We start from the raw sequence: 20,732 nt of genomic DNA, 5'->3' as shown, positions 1-20,732 counted from the left end.
AGACAAGGAGAACAAAGATATGGAGGGAAGGAGGGAGCAGGGTGGGGGCTGAGGAGAAAATATTGCTATTACTTGAGTCCCTGTCCCTGAAAAAAAAAAATCCACTCTTTAACTCTCTAGTTTATGAGCCACTGAATCCACTTTTCTGCCTATGATTGTGACAATGGAAAGATACCTGACTAACATAAAAGGTATAGGGACTAATACAGTGGGGCCATGACTTAGGAGTGTCCCGACTAACGAGTTTTTCGAGATACAAGTCGTCTCTCTGCCGATTTTTTGCTTTGAGTTGCGAGCTAAAATTCGGGTTACGAGTCAGCTTCAGATACCCCACCGCTAGTTGGCGCTGCGAACGTCACAGTGAACGCCACAACATCAGCCCAGCATCACGTGTCTCACTCGTTCACTTTTGATTTGACATACAAATAATTTTAGTTACGAGCTCCGTCACGGAACGAATTAAACTCGTAAGTCAAGGCCCCACTGTACACAAGATTTAGCTATTGTTCAATTAACTTTGTGGCAATCTCTTAACTAATCTACACATCTCTCTCCTCACTTGTAAGTGGAGTTAAGTCTAGTGACAATGGTGGGCACACAGTAACTCTTAGGAAGTGTTTGTGGAATAAATAAACGAGCTGATAGTATAGTAACTATAGTGGGCTTAATAATATGAAATTGTTGACCTGCAAAAGAAGCAGTTTCATGTGATTTCATGAATAGGATTATTAGCTACTGAGAAAGTAGACTTGAATTGTCGGGAATTTTTTGAGAACCTACTATGTGCAGGTCTTGTGTTAGATGCTGCGAAGGAATGAAAGATGGTGAATATAAGGTCTCTCAGGGAGACCACAGCCCAGGGAGGGACTTACTAAGAGGCCATTGCTGTCCTATTGGCCTCATTCTACAAGCTGATAAAAAGACTAGATTGTTTTTCCCCCACAAAAGATGTCATCTTTATCAGTGAAATGTGACTTATGTGACTTGTGCAATCTAAGAAGGATCCAGATGGTGTCAAATTCAAAGGAGGGTCCTGTCACTACACTTCCTAGAGCCCCTCTTTTGTGCAGCCCCTCTCTTCAAACCCTTTTGGAGCTCTCACACTGACCTCCGAAGCATCAAGGACCAAGGAAAATATGGAACACAATATGCCTTTTCAATCATCTCTGTGCGGATTCACCCTGCCCACATGAGAATGTTTTCCTTTTGTCCCTTTTGTCTGGGAAGCCAACTTCAAATCTTATCTGTGCTGCCTCAAATCCCCAATTCACATCAAGCTGAGGCTGAAGAATAATAATGGGACATCGCTTTCAAGCTACAAGTGACTGGGTTCTTCCATTAAATGACATTTGAGTTGAACTTTTATGCTTCTTCTGCCCATATTTTTTTTTCACATTTTGATTTCTCAACATGGTGCAGCCATCTGCTGTGACAATTGATTCTAAACATCTCCAATGTAGTGTGTTTGCCCATCGATTCTCCCACACATATGTGTACTGAAAAACAGAGCCAGAGCCTTGCCATTTGCCTAATCAGGTTGGCCGCTGATCTCATGTAGAAAAAGAATTACCCGTTGAGAGCACGGTTGTTAACCTTCTGTGAGTGGTCATTTGGTTAGCCTTCCTTTGCAAGGTAAGGAACCTGGGAAACGTGGACCTAAAGAATAAGTGCTCTAATGTATGTATGATGCACTTAAAGAGTGAAAATGCACGCGGTAAAGGCCAGGGTCGCTAGCACGCAAGTCTGATTTATCTTTTGCAAACAGGAGAGATGTTTTGCTTCTAGGCGCACATAAATTCAGCAGTGCTGTGCAATCCAAGCTGCGGTGTGTGGCTGCAGACCTCTTTGGTGCTGCCAAACCTTCATGCTTGTCTCCACACATTTTGCAAAGGGGCATTCCTGTTGCTAAAGGAACTCAAGTCACTTTTTCCTGAATGTCCTGTGATTGGCAGGAGTGCTGCCTGCCGTATCATATTGTTCTGTGGTAGGGAATATTTTTTATTGCTAGTTCAATAGCATTTCACAGTTATTAAGCCAGAGTCATTGTCCCCGGAGGCTCCCAAAGGCTCAGAAACTTTGGGCCATGGAGGGAAACCACACACCCACAAAACCTGTCAGTTACCCTCATTGTTCCAGTGTGTCTGCCGTATTCTGTGGCTTTTACAGTGTTTTGGGGGGAAATGTTGAGAAAGTGGCTTTTCAAGCATATCATTTATAGTCAACTTTTTTTCATGAATAAGAATTCATGAAACCAAATTCAATTACAAAAATGATTTTGAAATGTTTAAACATGAAAACATTTAAGAAATGGTGTACCTCTATTATTATAAATATAGAGGACATGAAAGGACATGGAGATTTTTTTAAAAAAAATGTTCGTAGTTTTAGCAGATATGGCCAAATATTCCATAAACCCCGAGATAAATGGTTGCCTGAAAACAATGCTGTGCCCAAGTGAAATGCTTCAAGGAGATGGATGTGTTCGGGGAGGGAACATACATATTCCTCGGCGAGTGAGCGCTCCCCCAGCTTCCTTAGCAGATAATGAAAATATCCTGAAAGCAAGCTGGTAGGTGACCTTGTACACTGACAGGTGTGAGTGAAAAGGGAGGGCTTGCCTGGAGAAAAAGGCAGCCCCTCTGACCAACCGCAATTTTCTAACGCAGAGAGAGTCCAGGACCTTGGGCTGTTTTCGCAGGGCGGATATGAGGTCCCAGTGGCAGCCCATGGCCCTCTGTGGCTCACCCCAAACACGTAGGGTCTTTCGCAAGCGCCCAACTTTCTGGGAATTGGTTTTGCTATTTCTCTGGAGAGCACTGAGCCAGGTCCACAGAATCCGCGCTCTTCAGCTCCTTAGGCATCGTCTGCATGGTTTTCTTTTCCTTCCTCAGAGCAGGTCTGTGAGGCCCTGAGGACCACACCAGCACTCAAGTCAGCAGATGCACAGTTATTCTTCCGTCGAAAGAAAAATGCACTCGTATTTCTCTTCAAGTGTCTCTGGCAGCAACTGGGTGTGGGCAGGAACTTGTGTTTATCTAAACAAAAGCAGCAGATGTCCGACCTCTCTAAGCCCTTCTGGCCAACCCTTTTCTGATGATGCCACTCGGTGGCTGCTTTCTGAGAATCTTCTCTTTTTCTAGAACTAATTGCAACTTTAGAGAAATATACCCTGCAGTTGATACTGTGGTCAATGAGTGTATGGGGTTGTGTTGGTTTTGTTTGGACATGGTTTTCTACTTCTGTTTGTGAAAAGATCTCCCCATTCCTGGAAAGTTCCCCTAGTTCCTCTCTCTTCTCCCTGCCTACCCCCCGCCCCATGCCTGCCACTCTTTATTTGTCTCCATGGGAAATTAGGGCTCCCTTTACTGATTTGGATGGCGTATTCTTCCCTGTCATAATGTTGAGGGACATTTCTCCTGCCCAAATCTTTCCCTCATCTGTCATTTACCTTTTTTAAAAAATAGATAATCTATATGTCTTTAGTCTGCATCTTATATTTTGCTTCCAAACATTCCTGCTTCACTCAAAATGAGTTTGCCAAGCGCTGACCTTTGTTTTAACATTTAAAAGTGAGAAATTTTTAAGGTTAATTCTAGACTACGTTAATAAAACGACTTTTTAAAGAAATAAACGTATTGGCTGATTCATTCTCTTTGGCAACACGATTTCAATTTATCAGAGTCGAATCCAGTGGTTCTCAACCTTTCTAATGCCGCGACCCTTTAATACAGTTCTTCATGTTGTGGTGACCCCAACCATAAAATTATTTTCGTTGCTACTTCATAACTGTAATTTTGCTACAGTTATGAATTGTAATGTAAATATCTGATATGCAGGATGTATTTTCATTGTTACAAATTGAACATAATTAAAGCATAGTGATTAATCACAAAAACAATATGTAATTATATATGTGTTTTCCAATGGTCTTAGGCAACCCCTGTGAGAGGGTTGTTCGACTCCCAAAGGGGTCACGACCCACAGGTTGAGAACCGCTGGTCTAATCCCTCCTCCCTGTGAGTAAGTGCTTAAGGAGGATTTGAATACAATGGATCATGATCTGATCTTAAAACAATAACGTATCATAAAAAAAAGCCTGGAAGGATATATACCCAAATGGTAGAGCCTGGCTATCTTCGGGGGGTTTGGCTCATTTTTTGTATCTTTTTCATACCTTTCTACATAGTGCAAAGTTTTATTTATACTTAAAAAAAAAAAAGGATTTTACTAACAACCATCTCCACGAGCTATTCAGCATTGGTTTGGTTTTTAAGGGGTTATTTGTAAGGAGACTGTGCCTCCAAAGAAGATCCAGTATAAAACCTTGGTGTGCTGCCCGTATGAGTGTGTCCCTGGAGCAGCTCAGGTTTCCTCGCGTGTACGATGAGGACAGTAACTGCCACTTGTAGGAAATATGGTGAGAATCTAATGAGATGGCGTATGGAGAAAACGTCCATACACGCCAAGTGCTACCCGTAGAGGAGGAATAACCACAGCAATTGTTTGTTTGGGAGGAACTAATGGGGCAGATGTGGATGAGGCATCTGAAACAAGGGGGTGTGCCCACTGGTGTCTTGAAACACACAATATTTAGTCCTTTGTTAGTGTGAATGGAGTGACCCTTTGGGAGCCTTCACAGTTGTGCAAGCAATTTAATATTCTTAATGGCAGCTTTGAGCATTGTTTTGTGAAGGGTAAGTGTGTGTGTGTGTGTGTGTGTGTGTGTGTGTGTGTGTTCGTAACCAAAGTGCCCAAATGGAATATGTAGTGACATCCAGCTACATGGAGAAGTAATCATCATCGCACCCCGTGTCACCTACCACCCAACCGATTCAAGGGTTTTTAAAGGACCAGATTAGGTGGTACCAGGTGTTTGGTAAACTGTCGCAGAAAAAGTAAAACCATTAAAATGAAACCAAAACCAAACAGAAACAACAACAGTCTTTCACAGAACACCCAGCGAACCCACTAAATAATATAGCTATCTGGTGACAAAATGCAGTGGCGTTTTCCTGCTCCCTGAGGAAGACGTGGATGACAGGGGCGGCACTGGTGACAATCAAGTGACCTTTGGAAGCAGAGGCAGGTAGAAAAGAGCAGGGTGGGGAATACCTTGATCATCGATGGAAGCGCTGGGCACCCTGGGTCCTGGTGAAGGTGTCCTGTCCGTGGGCTCAGACCATTCTCAACGCAGCTCGCGTGCCAGGAGGCGCTCATCCCACAGGTCCGGACTGTGCAGCATGGAAGGGGTTACGTGTAAGGGTGATCAAAGATTTAAACTGTCATGTCGACAGTAAGCCGGGGAACAGGCTGTGCAGAGGCCTTAATAAATCTGCCCTTGACTTATGGCCAAACCTCATTCAGCAGAAAATTATTTCTGCAGAATATCGAGTGCTGTGCTCTGATGGAGACAGGAATAAAAGAAAGGTGGAAATGGGGAGAAGAGATGGAAATTCAATCCACATGCGGTGGGGAGGACTCTTCAGTGCATTCTTTCTCAGATGAAATAAGAAACAGAATGTGTAAGACTCTCAGAATATGGTGCATCCCTTTGATTAGTGAAGTGTCTTAGAGGAAGGAAACGGGCGAGGAGTGATTCTTAGGAAAGATTGATGGGGGTTGGGGGGGATCTTAGAGATTTAGAGACGATCGCTCATTCATTTGTTCATTGAGTCAACCAGGCTTCATTGAGTCTTTACTGGGAGCGAGATCCTGTGGGTTTGGAGGTGAGCAGGGCATCCTGAGGAGTTATAGCTCACACCCACTGTACACCTCAAATTTGCGCAGCTCCAGCTCTGTGCAACAGAGCACAAGGGGAATGCCCTATGGTCCCAAGGAGCAAAGCATTGTGGGGGAAAAGTGCTCTGAACAAAGTGGGAGAGTACTTAGTCACATCTCAGGTGTCAGGGAAGAATCAGCACCTTTTTCCCAAGGCATTTTCCCACTTCAATGGAAGGGATAGAGTTTTTTATTAATTTGAGAGGCTGATTAAAAAAAGAGAAAAGACCTCTCTTTCAGGTGACATGTCATTTAAATCTCCTTACTGCTTTTCCTGATGACATTTTAGAAAGAGAAGAAAGGGTTAAAGATTGGAGGCGTCTGTAGTTTTCAGCCCAGACCAGAGATCATTTGAAATCAAGGGATAATTTAGGAGACAGGACTTCTCTTTCCACTGGTTTTGAACCGATTGGAAAAAGCTCAGGAACAATGCAAGAAAATGATGAAAGCTTTTCCTCTTTTAAATAATTTATTCACGGTTTGTTTCTTTCTCCCTATACTTTCATTCCCAGGGTTGTAATGAGTTTCAGGAACATGAGGTGTCAGATATTGGCTTTTTGTTGATGTTGTTTTTGTGGAGGTCTCTAAATTCATGACCCCTCTGGGCATTCTAGACGCGGATAATATATAATTTACAGAGACCTGCAGCTTTCATCTTCTCTTCCCTCTAAGTTTTGAAGCTTTTTGTTCAAAGGAGTGATTTGTTTGACTGTAGTGGAACCAGCTGTGCCTGCAGAAGTTTTAGCCGAGGATCTGCTGCTCCTCGGGACCCTGAGCTTTGGCGGAGTCTCCTGGGCCGGGCTACATGCTTCTGTGCGCGGGCAATGTGGGTTCTGCCTGTCTGCGGGGGGAGAGGGACCCAGACAGAACCAGCTGGCTGTCCCAAGGCAAAGGGTTTAAGGTGAAGGCTCAGACCATGTGTGAAAATAAAAGATTCTCGTCTGCTAATGAGCTTGAGCGTGAAGGTTGGACGAAAAGGGGTAAGGACTTGGTGAGCTGAAAGGGAGGAACTATGCTCATGTTAATCTCTCAGTGTTTCAGGGGACAAAGACACTGTTAGTCCAGGGTTTGTTTCATGAAGGACTGGACTACCAGTTAACAGCTGGATTAACCATCTAACATACAATACCTCAGTCCAGGCTGTCCCCAATAAAGAGTGTGTCCAGGAGAATGTAGGTTCCCAGAGGTGGAACCAATGTGAAGGATCTCTCTCTCTCTCTCTCTCTCTCTCTCTCTCTCTCTCTCTCTCTCAGGACAGTTGAGCTCTGAGTGGCCTGGAATGAACTGGGGCAGGGTTAGTCCTCCAGGTAAACCTGGATAGAGCCTTGGGGTTGCAGACCTGGAGAGGCTGATGAAACCAACTCTTGCCGGGAAGACTGCTGTTGATAAACTTCTCTGAGTGTGTTAAATATTAATGATGCACTTTGTTATTTGAAGGATATTATTCATAAGCTCAATTTAATATATTTTTTATGCACACATTTTTAAAAACCTTACTACCTATTTAACTACATAAATAAATTTCATTCAAACAGGGCATCTTGGTAAAGAATATATACATATGAATGCTTAGAATCTTGTGATTGTTTTGGCCACAATGGGTGAATTATGTCATCACTCCAGTCCTGGTTTCCTCACCTCCTACAAGATGAGAATACACCTCTTTTACTTCCCTCATGAAAGATTAGGGAGATCTCCCTCCTCCCCGATCCCCATCAAGACTAGAAGTTCTCTAGGGAGCTTCTGCAGAAGTAAAAATAATGACTTTCTATTATTTTGATCCTTATAATATGCTTGCCTTAATTTAGAACAATAAATACTTGATGGTTTCAAGAAAGGGGTAAGTTAAATAGTCTACTTTAATCCACACAGATGAATAAATTCGTGCTGTCTCCCGAGGAAGTTATATGTCTCTTTTTGCCCCAATCCTGCCATATATACCAGAAAATTCCTGGAATACTTTCTCTCTCTGCTCCAGAGGTCACTGTTATGAAGCATCCATTGCTAGGAGCAGCTGTAGCCTCTTCCCTTATCTGTCTTCCCTTTTCTTACTTAAACCAAATTCCTTTTCTTTACACTTGAATTCAGAGCGTTCATGCTGGACAAAGGGGTTGGAGAACTCAGAGGAAACTTTTGACAAACGTCTTGGCTTGAGGGAGTGAGAATGAGGTGGGAGAAGCTAAAGGGAAAAAGAAAAGTTAGGCTGAGAATGAAGAGGAGGAGGTACCATGATCATGGAGGCGGGTTTGATGATCAATTCCCTTTAAGATTCCTGCTTTGGCCTGAAACAAAGGAGACTTGAGGCATTTAAAAGAAAGGCTAACCCCCAGACTGCAAACAAAGCTAGTAAACTACAAACGTGTTATGGGAGCGCCCACAGGGTGGGTCAGGCTATCCTGCCCTCCCAGGGCCTATGGAAATCCAGAGACTGATTTGCTTAAAACTCAGGAGAAAAATCAAGCAAATGGAATGCGCCTGACAATTTTTCAAAACGCAAGCTTGTATTTTACTACTGTGTATCTAAGATGGAAAGTTAGCCAAATAATTGCTGGGGACACATTTGATTAGGTTTCAAAAGACTGGAGAAACTGACTAGTTAGTTTCTACTAACTAGTAGAATACTCGGGATGATTGTCTGGAAAGATAAACTTAAAAACTGGAAAGGTGAGCTCAGAAGACCCAAGGGAACAAAACAGCCCAGAGGAGGGCAGGGCGCTTTGTCTTACCTGGAGGAGAGGGAAGGGGGCTGGGCAACAGTTAATTTGCCCAGTTGTGAATGTTTTTCCTGATGAGGCTCCCAGAAAGGAATCTGCCTTCCATCTTTCATGCAAAGTGGTGTCTTATTATAGAACAGAAAGCCATACCCTCTGGTTACTGTTTCCCAAACCCTGAATTCTGCTCCAGGCATCCATCTCACATCTATTTAACTGTAGAAATGAAATGGGAGGGAATTTGGCCTTCAGGTTATAGGGCTGGAAAATGCTTTGAGAGGCCTTCTGGTTGGATTACTCCTAAACCCTCCCTGACAGATGAAAATTTATCTTATTTTTAAATGTTCCCCAGAGGAAGAGTGTCCACAGACTCCCTTAGTAACTCATTCCAGTGTTTAACGACCTCCACATTCAGGAAATTCCTTCCTCTGTCTTACCTAAACCCACTCGGCTACAGCTTAAGTCCATTTTTGCTTGACCTGCCCCAGAAGAGATGGAAAAAGGAGGTCACCCTCTTGCATAAACATCCTTTCATATAATTAAAGATTAAAATTTTAAATCCGAAAAGTTCTTTATCTCCTCTCTTTTATCACATGGTATCTCCCCACTTATTCTGGTTTTCCCTCATTGGCTCCATCTCCCAACCTCTTACCCACCACCTTTGCTGTGGCCTCACAATCTTCCTCTTGTCTGAAGCGCAGCTGTGGGCTGGAAGAGAAGAGAGAATGTGGCCATTCTCGTCCTTCCCTTTCCCCCTGGGGCTGGCAGAGCTAGACCTAATACACGAGGCTAAATGGTATTGATAGTGTTTTTAACTTTTAACACTTTTCTTGCCCATATTGTATTTGTTTCCAAAGTTGAATTTTGCTCAGCTAGTAGGTCTGTGGACATTGATAGGGTCATGCATCTTTAGGTTTTAGAGGGGCAAAAAGAAGTTTGGCAGTACATGAAGTTACTCAGAATCGCTTGGTAGGGTACAAGGGTAAGTTCAGTGGTGGCTCCTAGGTAAATCACAAATTGATTTTTGCTCCTGGGGGACCTTTCACTAGGTATAGGTATATCAGAAACTACCCTTTCAGCTCTGCTCAGTTATGTGAAATTTTCTGAGAATCAGCTTCTGGTCCTTGGGTAGAACCACTGATCTTGCCCTCACTCTTGGTGATGAGACCCTAGGACAGCCGTGGGCAAACTACGGCCCGCGGGCCGGATCCGGTCCGTTTGAAATGAATAAAACTAAAAAAAAAAAAAGACCGTACCCTTTTATGTAATGATGTTTACTTTGAATTTATATTAGTTCACACAAACACTCCATCCATGCTTTTGTTCCGGCCCTCCAGTCTAGTTTAAGAACCCATTGTGGCCCTCGAGTCAAAAAGTTTGCCCACCCCTGCCCTAGGACCTAAGTAGGTACCACATTTGCCAGCACTTCACACAAATACGTTTAGGGCAGGACAAGGTCTTGACTTGTTTGTCCTGGGCATCCAATATGTTGGCTACATAGAGTAATATACCATTTATAATTTATTTTTGCATCTGTTTCTTATTCGTGTGTGTGAAGTTTCCAACATAGATATCTGGGGATCAGAGAATCACAGAGATGGCTTTCTTATAACTTGCATTTTTTTCTGATTTCTGAAAACTCTAATAAACAATTCCCCTGTAGGTTTTAAAACATGCGTGTGAGGGTGTTAAATGGAAAACAGGTGCTTTAAAAAACCTGTTGCTATTTTTATAAATCTTGTATTTGCTCTTACTTGTGTCTTAGCAACGGATCACAGAAGAAAGCAAAGCATGGAGAGAGTGAGTTACTTGTCAATCACCATGAAGAATGAGCTCATAGCAAACCAGGGGCAGTGCTGGTCAGGCGAGGGAGCCTGAGAGGCATCCAGGGCTCCACATTCTCACCATTCTTATTCTTATTTATTAAAGAGCCCCTCTCATGGGCAGGCACTAGGGCAGGTACCAAGGTTACTGCAAGGAGTGAAGAGACCCCAGTCACTGCCTTTTAGAGAACCTATATTTCGTTTTGGTTTTATACATTTATCTCCCATAGTCTGAATAGAGTTAGAAATTATACCTTTAAAAATATCCCTTATTTGGCAGCCATTAAAAATGACTATTTTTAAGAAGCCTATAATAATGTGAAAAATGTTCCCTGGGTTATGTTAAATGAAAACACACACACACACACACACACACACACACACACACACACACACACAGTTGTGCATGCATTCTGTCCTAAGTAAAACTAAAAACAACAATGTAATTAATCATCCCTTTTACAAGCATACATACACAAATAAAGGTCACAATAAACAGGCATACAGAAGAGACTAAAAGAAATGTTCATGGTGTGTTGGTTCCAAACTGGCCCCCTTACATGGCGGGCCAGGAAAGACCCGAGAGAGAGGCAGGCCACTCCAGATTGGTAGGTGGCGGTTTTAATAGCCGAGGGAACTTTAATAAACGAGGCTTGTTTTGGGCAACCACATGCGAGTAGATCTCCACGCTTGCCCATCAGAATCTTAGAAGTTTATGTAGAGGCCTTAACTGGGTTCAGTCACATAGCATCCAGAGGGTCTCAGCAACACCTTCCTCTCTCTAGGCTTTGTCCTTGGAGCAGCCCCACTGCAGGGAGGGCAGGCAGAACTGTACATTCCAAGGTCAGGGTGGGGGCGAGCAGCCGCCAATTGCCCATGTCCAGCTCAAAGGTCAACTGGCGGTCATATCCTCATGGTGCTTGCCTTTGGGTACCGGGATGATGGGTGATTCTTCTGCTTTGTACTTTTATGCATTTTCCATTTTTTTGTAGTAATCGGATTATTACTTTTAAAATCGGACACATGCTCATTAAAAGAACATTATTCCTTTTAATCTGTAAAGGCTGTAAGATTTTGCAGAGTCTCTCATTAACATCTACCCAGGATGAGTTAGTCCCTAAGCCATTGTCAAGGAAGACTTAAGAAACAAGCACCTGTGGAAGAGAGATGGTGCCAAGAGGGAGGAGGGTGGGAGGGAGACAATCAAATTTCAAGTTACTCTCCGGACAGTCTCAGAGCTTGGGGGGCTCAGGTGTTCTTTCAGTTGGGGGTAGGATGAAGAAATGAAAATTTAACAAGTGCATTAGACATTGTACTTTGTATTCCATTTTATGGGTGAGGAAATTGAGCGTGGAGGCATTATGGTTTTGCTCAAAGAAAGAGGCGAAGACAGGATTCAAACCCAGGCCCACCTGCCCAGAGAGAAGTGATCTGCTTTCTCGGAGCTTCTAGAAATGCCCCTCAGACTTTTGGGGCAGAGCGTCCTGATGTTCTGGTTTGACAACTGTGTGCCCAGAGTGGTCAGGGTAGTCCTGATTTAAAAGAAATTTTATTCTTTTTAAGAAAGGACATTTGTTATATATGCAACTAAATGCGACTATAATTGGTAGCATTGCCAGAATATTTTTCTATCAATTCATGCAGAACTCAGAAAAATCCTCTCCCAAACCACATGCCTAGTTCTGATTCAGAAAAGAGGGCCACTTTGGGTTGCAAAGGCAAAGCAGAGGATGAATTGGGGGTCCAAGTCATTTTCCCAAGGGGGAAGACATATTTACAGGAACTACTTTGAATATACACTCAAATATATATATATATATATATATATATATATATATATATATATATATATATATATGATTTCATTTCAGTTCAAGATTTGTGCTGAAGTCTCTTAGTTCTTGTAATCTTAAGATAGTCATGGGACCTCTAGGATTTGCTGGGCTGTGAGGTTAATTAGAATTCTAGTAAGCTTGAGAGCTATTTTCCCAAGGTTTGTCTTCTAAGAAGCAGGCTGAAGAATGCTCCAGCTAGCATCTTGATTACTATTTTCTTTCTCAACCTAGAGGCCTTGGAGATTACTGATCACTGTATTGGAGACTCTTTTATTTACCTCTGCCCCTGGTTTGCTATGAGCTCATGGAATCAAGGAAGGTCGAGTCAGTAGGTTCTGTGTTTGAACATCCAGAGGTTACACAGCACTGGGTGGTTGGTAAACTATTATACTTTTTATTTAGGGGATTTCAACAAAATAGCTGTTTAGCACACTCAATGAGGGTCAGTCTGGAAACTAGGGTGCCAGAAGTCCTTTCAAACTCCTGTTGTTAGGACATCTGAAACCACCATAGCACCAAACACTTGGATAATAAGAGTTAAGGAGGAAGCAAAAGCTGCCTGGGTAAATGTTTCTTTTTCTTCTTCTTTTTTCTTTTTTAAATAAGAAGGAAACTCAATCAAACTTTTGCATAAAAATATGATACAGTTCTACTGCTTAGCTTTTAATGATAGCATGGAATTCTAAGTAAGCATGGATGAAATACAACTTGTCAGCACAAAAATACCGCCTGTCATAGTCATTTGTGTATAAAATATGACCCGCAGGTTTGAACCATATGGTTACATGAGTTCTAATTTACGTGGCATCTTCTTAAGTCAGCAGGATGCGTCCTGGCCTGCCCGTGGGAGGTGGAGTCAGCACCTCGCCCAGTGAAGTGAGTGCAAAGGGCTCCCCGGGGTGCAGGCCAGCTTGGGCTGCTGCAGCCTAGATGGGAGATCTACAAGGCCAGTGGCACCTCCTGGGGACACTGAGGACCCTTTCACACATTGGCATGGCTGGCCAGGCTGGCCCTGTAACCAGCTTGCAAAGGCAGACATGCGAAATTGAAAAATATTAAACACCACAGCTTGTGACTTAGGCGCTCCTTCTGTTCCCACTGGGGGGAAAAGTAACAGGATCCCCTGTAGACAGGATGGGGAGAGCGGACATTTGGATGCCATTTTAAAGCAATGTTTAATGAAGTGAGAAAATGCACTCGCAGCGTTGTGCTTCGTGGCCCATAGATGCACGCCCAGAAGCGCACAATGGACACATTCTGTGATTTAGACGCGAATTGGAAAAGCCAAGGAAATGCCATTGAAATAAAAATCAGACTCGAAAGCCTAAGCTGAGCCAGAAACAGATGTACTTTTTGCTACTTAAAAAAGAAATTCTGTCCTCTCCCCTTTCCCCCCTCAAGCTGTGCCCTGTCACTATCTTAAGATGACCTTTCCATCGGGTCTCTCTGAGATGCTTTCAGTCAACTGTTAGAGCAAGTGACTCTTGACCTTTCTGCAAATTCTTGGGGAGCCCCAGGGTCCTCTGGCTGCCCTCTGGGTGGTCCCCCAAAGACCTTGCTGCAGATGTCTGCTCTTGATAAGTCCAGAGAGCAAAGGTGGGAGGGGACCCATCCGGGGCTCTGCTGGAGGGTGGAGGGCCAGAACAGCTGCTCCTGCTGGGAGGCTGTGGGCTTGGGCTCTTTGTTTCTTGGCAGGTGTGGGGGAGGTGACTCTTGCTTTCTGAGGATTCCTTTTTCACTGCCACTGTCAGCTAACAATGAAATCTTTCTAGTGTTGACATTCTGCTAAAGGATACTATCAGCATTAAAACCCCAAATAAGGCTCAGATATTCATTCTAAGTAATTCTCAAAATGGAGATTGTTTATTCCTGTTGCTTTGGAAGAATAAACAGGGCAGCCTTCCTAAGAAGGAATGCATGTTTGGCAGATATGAAAGGGGAATGACCGGTTAAGTCCAAGTGTAACAAAATCAACCCAGATAAAACATCATCACTACAGAGAAGAGACAGATCTTTTATTGAGTAGCTACTAAGTACCAGGTACCGAGCCCAGCACTTGCCAGTATGTGTGGCCTCATCTAGTCTTCACCACAACTCTGTGAAAGTCGTATTATGCTCCTGTCTTAAAGATAACGAAACCGAAGTTCAGAGATTCAGTTGCCTGCACTTGGGCACAGAGCTACGGCTGAACCAAACAACTCAGATCTGTCTGAATCTGCAGCCCGTGTCCTTTCTGTCAGATGCCATAGTTACAGCTGGGCCGTGCTGAGTCCTATACGGGAGAGTTTTCTGGACCAAGACGTTCATCCCTTTCTGGTCACTCTAAGTGGGTCCTGCTCGCCTGCCGGTGACCATGCTCGCCCAGGTCAGTGGGTTCGTCCTCAGGACCCATCAGCCCCCACTCGACTGTCAGCTCCCCTCTTTGCAGCTCTCGGGGCTCTTGGTTCTCCAGCTCCTCCTTCCGGTTGTTTGGTTTCTGTGTCTTCGCTACTGTTCTCTGTGTCTGGGTCCCAACAACCTAGGGACTTCCCCTCTGGTGCTGACCGCCCTTGGTGTCTGCTCCCGGGTCTCTTGTGCGGCTACGATGGGCAGGTGGTCCTGGAGGCAGCTGCCTGGCCTCGCTTGTCAGTGGGAGCACGGGACCGCCCTTATCTGCGCCATAGCTTTAGTGCCATAATTCCCCTTTTAAGTAGAAATATCCTGACGGTACAATGCTACATGTTTCTGTTTTCTCAAGTAGTGATTCTAAACATTACTTAATATGGCAAAGCTGTCGGGCCACTGAAAAGGTCAAGACTGAACATCTCTTGGCAGTTCTATTGTGTTTGTTTGTTTACCTGTTTCTGGCGTTTGCAGTTAAGGCTGGTGTTCTCCCCTCCTCCTCCCCAATCGGTGTAGCCTATTTTTTTTTTTTTAAAGAACATCTTAAACGTTTAATCCTTTCTTTACAGGTTACCTAAGATCACTTTTGATTAAGAAAACTGTAGAAAGTTAGTAACTGCCACAAGCAAACGCCGGTTGGTGGCGCCGTCCGTTGCCCACGGAGCCCTTTGCGGGGTGTCGGCAGGGCCCGGGGTCTCCCCCACTCGCTGGACTCCATCGCGGCAGGTTTTAGTCCACAGGCCGCTTCTCCCCGTATTTCTTGGTGAACTCCTCCGCGTTCGTCCAGAACTGTTTCCGGTCCTTGGCGTACTCCTCGGCCAGGTCGGCGCGAAGCGGGTGCTCCGGCTGGGGCTCGTTCACCAGCGCAATGAGGGCCTGGATCACCTGGTGGGTTTTCGTCGCTGGCTTCCAGTTTTCGGCGCTGATCACTGGCAGGCAGACCTGGCCCTTGTCATCGACGTTGGGGTGGTAGATCTTCGTCTTAAAGGTGACCTTCGGCGGCTTGAATGGGTATTCTGCGGGAAAGTTGATTTCGATTCTGAAGGCCCCCTTGTCATAGGGAGGGTTGTCAGGAACGATGAGCCCTTGCCAAGTCAGTACATTGGCGTCATCTACCTGGATGTTACGGAAGTTTTTCATTCCGTGTTTGCGGATTTCTTCCAGCTCCTTCACCAGCCTCCTGCTGGCCGCCATCTTGGATCTGGCACTGCTTTCCCAGGGTGCATCTTGGCTGGGCGGCTGGAGCCCCCCTCACTCCCCGCACTTCCGGAGCAGCCTCTGCACTTCCGGGGGCGGGGGGGGGGGGCGGGAGAGGGGAGGGGCGGGGCCCAGGGTAGCTTTTTATGCACAATTATCTTAGTTTTACCCCAGGTGTGACGGGCATGGGCTTCTGTGGTCTTTTTATTTGATTGATTGATTGATTGATTGATTGAAGAACTCCTTTGCTTACTGGACTCTGTTCTGCATGATGAACGTTGCCTGAAGCGGGTAGTATATTGTCAATTAAAAGCCCTACCTTGAGGAATAGATTACTGGTTCTTGACATTTTTGTCACCCAAAAGCACTTCACTATTTTGTTTTCTCGTGCATGCAGTGTTTTGAAAGATTTGGTCTGCACATTGCATTTGTTTTCCCCATTATGCTATATTGATTTCCCAGAGACACAGTTACTAAGTGGCAGAGTGAGATTTGAACTCCAGTCTGTCAGCCAAAACCTGAGCTCTTGGCCCTAGGCTACAGGCCAATGTGAGGTAAGCATTAGGTTGAACCACATGCAATTGCCAGTGTTTATTTTTGACCTACAAAAATGGCAGTTTCATATACCAAACAATACTATTAGACGTAACTAATACAATTTCAGACAGAACCAATGCTTGACATGTCAGTTGGCCTGGGTAGGAAAACACACAACTTCTGGGAAGACTCTTGTAATAATGGCAATAATTCCAGCACTACATCCCCTGCCATGGGCCCTTCTCCCCATCTGCCCTGCTCTACCCAACCCGTAGATTCCCACAGGCTCCTTAGGTTGGGGACATTAGCTTGAGAAACATTAAATTAGGTACAAAACAGGAATTCTGTCTGATGTGGTTTTTTAAAAAACTTAGTATTAGTTGCATATAGTGTTCAAATAGGATTCAAATTCACTTATACGTTGTATAGTTCTTTGTCCCCAGTCATGGAGAGAAGGAGAAACTTTGAAGAAAAAAGGGAGAGCATACGATTGGAGGAAAAACCTCATGACTGGGATTGTGTCCACTCTGAGTGAAGACTGAGATTTCTTCTTCTTTTTTTTTAATCTTTAAATTCTTTATTAGTTAAGGAATTAAAAATGTGTCCTCATTCCCTCCCATAAGACTGAGATTTCTTATCATTTCTAACTATCTGAAGTGTTCCTGTATAGACTTCATTAATTCGTCATCGTCGTCGTCGTCGTCGTCATCATCATCATCACAATAGCTAATATTTATTTGTTTTATAGCTTACAAAGATCTCTTAATAGATTGGATTCTCCTATGAGACAGATATTATTTTGCAAATAAGGAAACTGAGTGAAGCTCAAGTTCTTGGTAGTGGGATCGTTGACCCTAAAATAAAGCTGACCGACAGGCCTATCTGCAAAGATGGAAATGTTCTATGTTTGTGCTGTTCAGTATGGTAGCCACTGCCACCTGTGGCTGTTCAGAACTGGCAGTGTGGTTCACATAACTGAATTTCATGTTGGAATACTTACTTGTGGTTAGGGTATACTGGATTAGACAGTGTGGCTCTAATGTATTCTTTGCTTTGCCACTTTGTCTCAGATTATGAAGACTGAAAGAGAGGGAAGGAACACAACATTTTGAAGGATACATTTTCCCAGCACTGAAAGGAGTTGCAAGAAGTTACACATAAACTTTGCACAATTTCCTTGTGTGAAGGCTGCTAGATTATTCAATATTCTGATTTATCTGGGATTCTTAACCATATTGTCCCCCAACACCTCCAGGACAGGCTAACTCTCCAGACAACATGGTCATACGACAAACATGTCTAATTTTTACTCTGTTTGGTCTGAATTTTGTTAATCTGCTAACTGGTTAGTACCCATTGTGAAACAGCTTTTATCTGGAGGTTCTTATTAGCATGTGAATTTAGTCTAAGCCTAAATTGCATTTTCCAACCCCCCTCAGTGTGCTCTTGAAATAGAGTCTGTTCACAGTAGAGGTTTTGTTTCTTGAGTATCATGCTATGGGGTCAGATAATTTGCTTTAAAATTTTTTGTGTGATCAGATATTTATCATCATTTGCTACAGCCTAAACTTTGAGAAATTTCTGTAAGTTTTCTTTCTGCAATAGACAAAAATACCTTTTGTTGTCCAACAAACAATGATTTCTTATGGCTTCATAAAAAACAATTTTAAAATATTTTGTTAAATTTCACTTTACCCACTGATGCAGCTAATTATTCCCTTGTCACTAAAATCTCTCAACATTGCCAAGAAACCTTCTTGCTTTTCTACACTCTTCCTTCAGTGATGATAAGTAAAAAAAAAAGAATTAGAAAAACTTAAAAATAAAACTTAAAAAGGAGGATAGGTATGTGTACGTGATTCTCCTAAAATTTATGTATTTGTTTCAAAATAAAATTTTACTAGGCTTTACAAAAGAATTCATACTACTTAGAAAATTCAGAAATAATTATCTCAAGGCTTTTTTTGAATGAGTCAAATTTAAAATTTTGTTTGAAAAACTGATATAAGGTGAACAACTCTTTATTTAGTAAAATAAAGACAATTTTAAAAAGAGGGAAAGAAAGTGAACATTTTCTATCATCATCACTTCTTAGAAGAAAGGATATCATAATACTAAAACTATTGGGAGACAATCTCATAATAAAGAATAGCCATTTAAAGTGAATAAATTTAGCTGTGTAACAATCATTGCAATTTCTTCTTTTTCTCATTTTGACCCAGACCTGGGAATATGTCAGGTTGGAAGCCATTTGTAGACAATAAGTAGAAGAAAATAAAAATCCTCGTGAATCCAATCAGCATGCTTTTCAATTATTTCATTGCACTTTAGTGGAATAGTTATGACTATGTCTTTGAAAGATGAGACCTGCATTTTTGTTGGTATTTCCTGCCACTCCCTTCCTTGTCTGTCTCCCTTTCTTAGTGTTTGCAAAGTCTGCCTAAAGGCAAAGCAAGTGACATTCTATCAGCACAATCTTTAGAACTCTTGTTGCCGCTCCTTAAAAAATATTTGTTAATCCAGCCAAAACAAGATGGGAGATAATGAATGGAAAATGTGTGACATTCAAAGCTGGCCAACAACAGTTACTAAGGTGGGGGGGCGAGGGGGGCGGGCAGGGGCGGATTATGGTATACTAGGTAAGAGCTAGGGGGTTGGAACCTGCTGGTATCCATTTCCTAGCTGGGTAAGGTTCTGAGCATCAGTTTTCTCATCAGTAAAATGGGGAAACCTGTGTCTTCCCACCTATTCAAGTTGTTGTGAAGAGTGAATGTCAGTTGGTTAAATGTCAGGATCTGGTCCATGGTAAGGGCTCAGTGAATGGCAGCCATTACTTTTATCTGCAAGACACTGGGCGAGGGGTGGAAGGTAAAGGGGCTTTTGTGTTTCTCATTGTTTGAGGCACATTGTCACTGCTCACTAGGTATCAATACTAATCATTATAGAAAGTGGGTGGATGCTCTTTAGAAAGGGCATGAAGGGTCTGTGCAGGGCAAATGTCAGACTCTTTGATGTGCTACTGGGTCATAGCTGGTTTCTTAGAAACCCTGATGGACTCAAATTTGCCTCCTGTTGAATGTCGATCTTCTCTGAGACAGGGGATCTAGGAGGGAGAAGTTGAGAGAAAGCTCAAGTGTGGGTGGGACTCCCTGCAGAAAAAGCTGCCCAAGGAATGCAGGGGGCTGGGACCCGAATCATCAATAGCCTTTTGTGAAGGGGGCCAAGACTGTAGACATTCCCCGAGAGGGCTTAGCTTATAGAGAAGACAAGCTCTAGAAAAAAGTTTGTTGATTAAGGAAAAGCAAAGATATTTTTATTTTCATATTTATTCTGACCTTGTTTCTGTCAAGGGGCATGGGGGGCTGGAGCAGGTCATAGGAGGACTACAAAACTCATCTAAATCTATTGGGCTAAGCAGCTGTCACATCTCATGTTTTAAACAAGTGTTACTTTATTTTTTGTTCATCAAAGCTGGCTTGGTTTTGTTAGAGAGCTTTTGTCTTATGGGAGAAGATGAGTTTTGCTGCAGGTGATGTTCTTTTCTCCTTTCTTGGCGGTTCTCATCGCTAGGGAAGGGCTCTTAGCAGCCCACAGGGCTCCAGATGGCATTGTCTGAATGGAGAAGCATAAGATGACTAAAATGTTGGGGCTACAACTCTGGCAAATTATTTAATATCCCTAAGCTTTATTTCCCCCATTATTTAAGTGGGGATAATATTCATACCTAGCTTAGGAGGCATTTGTGAAGAATAAATGTGATAACACTGGCAAAAAACTGGTCACAAGGCCTGAACACAGGCAGCCCGAGGCAATGTTGATAGTGGGATTGCTGCAGGTGAGGTAGAACCAGGCTCGAGGGTTCACAGTTGATGTGGCTGATTTCTGAGCTTTGGACAACGCCAGCCCATTTCCTTCCATGATTGAGTCATGCTTTATTTGGAACCTAAGTCCAGTCTCCCACAGTTGTAGGAACTGAAGGTGAAATGAGGCAAAGGTGCTCAAAAATAGTAACACAACTCAAGAAAACAAGGCCTGTTGGTAAGTGGCGTCTTCTTTGAATTCTCCGAGCGTGGCAATAGGTTGTGTTGCATCCTCCACATTTGCACCTTTGTGTTCAACACTTCTTAGACGGGTGTTTAGGCTCCAACATGCGTTCTGCGGCTGAGCAACAGAGTTTTGTGTTGTGTTGTATTTTTGGTTTTCCTGTTTAAAGCGAATCACTCCACTAATGGGACACAGTGTACACCTTTCAATCCAGTGAGTGTTCTGTTCTCTAAGTGCCTCACAAGCTGGCTGTGTATCAGAAAAAAGTCAGGGCCATGGCTGTCAAAGGACTTTAGACCTTTACCTTGGGATGACTTGGTGGATCTGGGCTGGGGCCTAGAAGGCCCATTTTTATTATCCATCGTGGTGTAAGCAGTTAGACAGACATGAGCAGAGCAAGGATGATGGGCCAGGTAGAGAAAGTC

General features: G+C 43.4%; 1 protein-coding gene across 1 annotated transcript; it reads right to left on the bottom strand.

The window, feature by feature from the left end:
* Nucleotides 1-15,258: 15,258 nt before the first annotated feature.
* LOC132211515 (ubiquitin-conjugating enzyme E2 L3-like) lies at nt 15,259-15,723 on the bottom strand. Its single transcript, XM_059656164.1, has one exon. It carries the CDS (start codon nt 15,721-15,723, stop codon nt 15,259-15,261), a length of 465 nt encoding a protein of 154 aa, XP_059512147.1.
* Nucleotides 15,724-20,732: the final 5,009 nt, after the last annotated feature.

Source organism: Myotis daubentonii, chromosome 10 (genome assembly GCF_963259705.1).
Source record: "Myotis daubentonii chromosome 10, mMyoDau2.1, whole genome shotgun sequence".
NCBI lineage: Eukaryota > Metazoa > Chordata > Mammalia > Chiroptera > Vespertilionidae > Myotis > Myotis daubentonii.
Note: the sequence above shows the minus strand (reverse complement) of the source record. Positions and strands in the feature narration are given on the sequence as shown.

What these genes read in the sequence shown, in the direction of transcription:
- LOC132211515 (XM_059656164.1), bottom strand. Translation starts at nt 15,723, where the DNA reads ATGGCGGCCAGCAGGAGGCTGGTGAAGGAGCTGGAAGAAATCCGCAAA.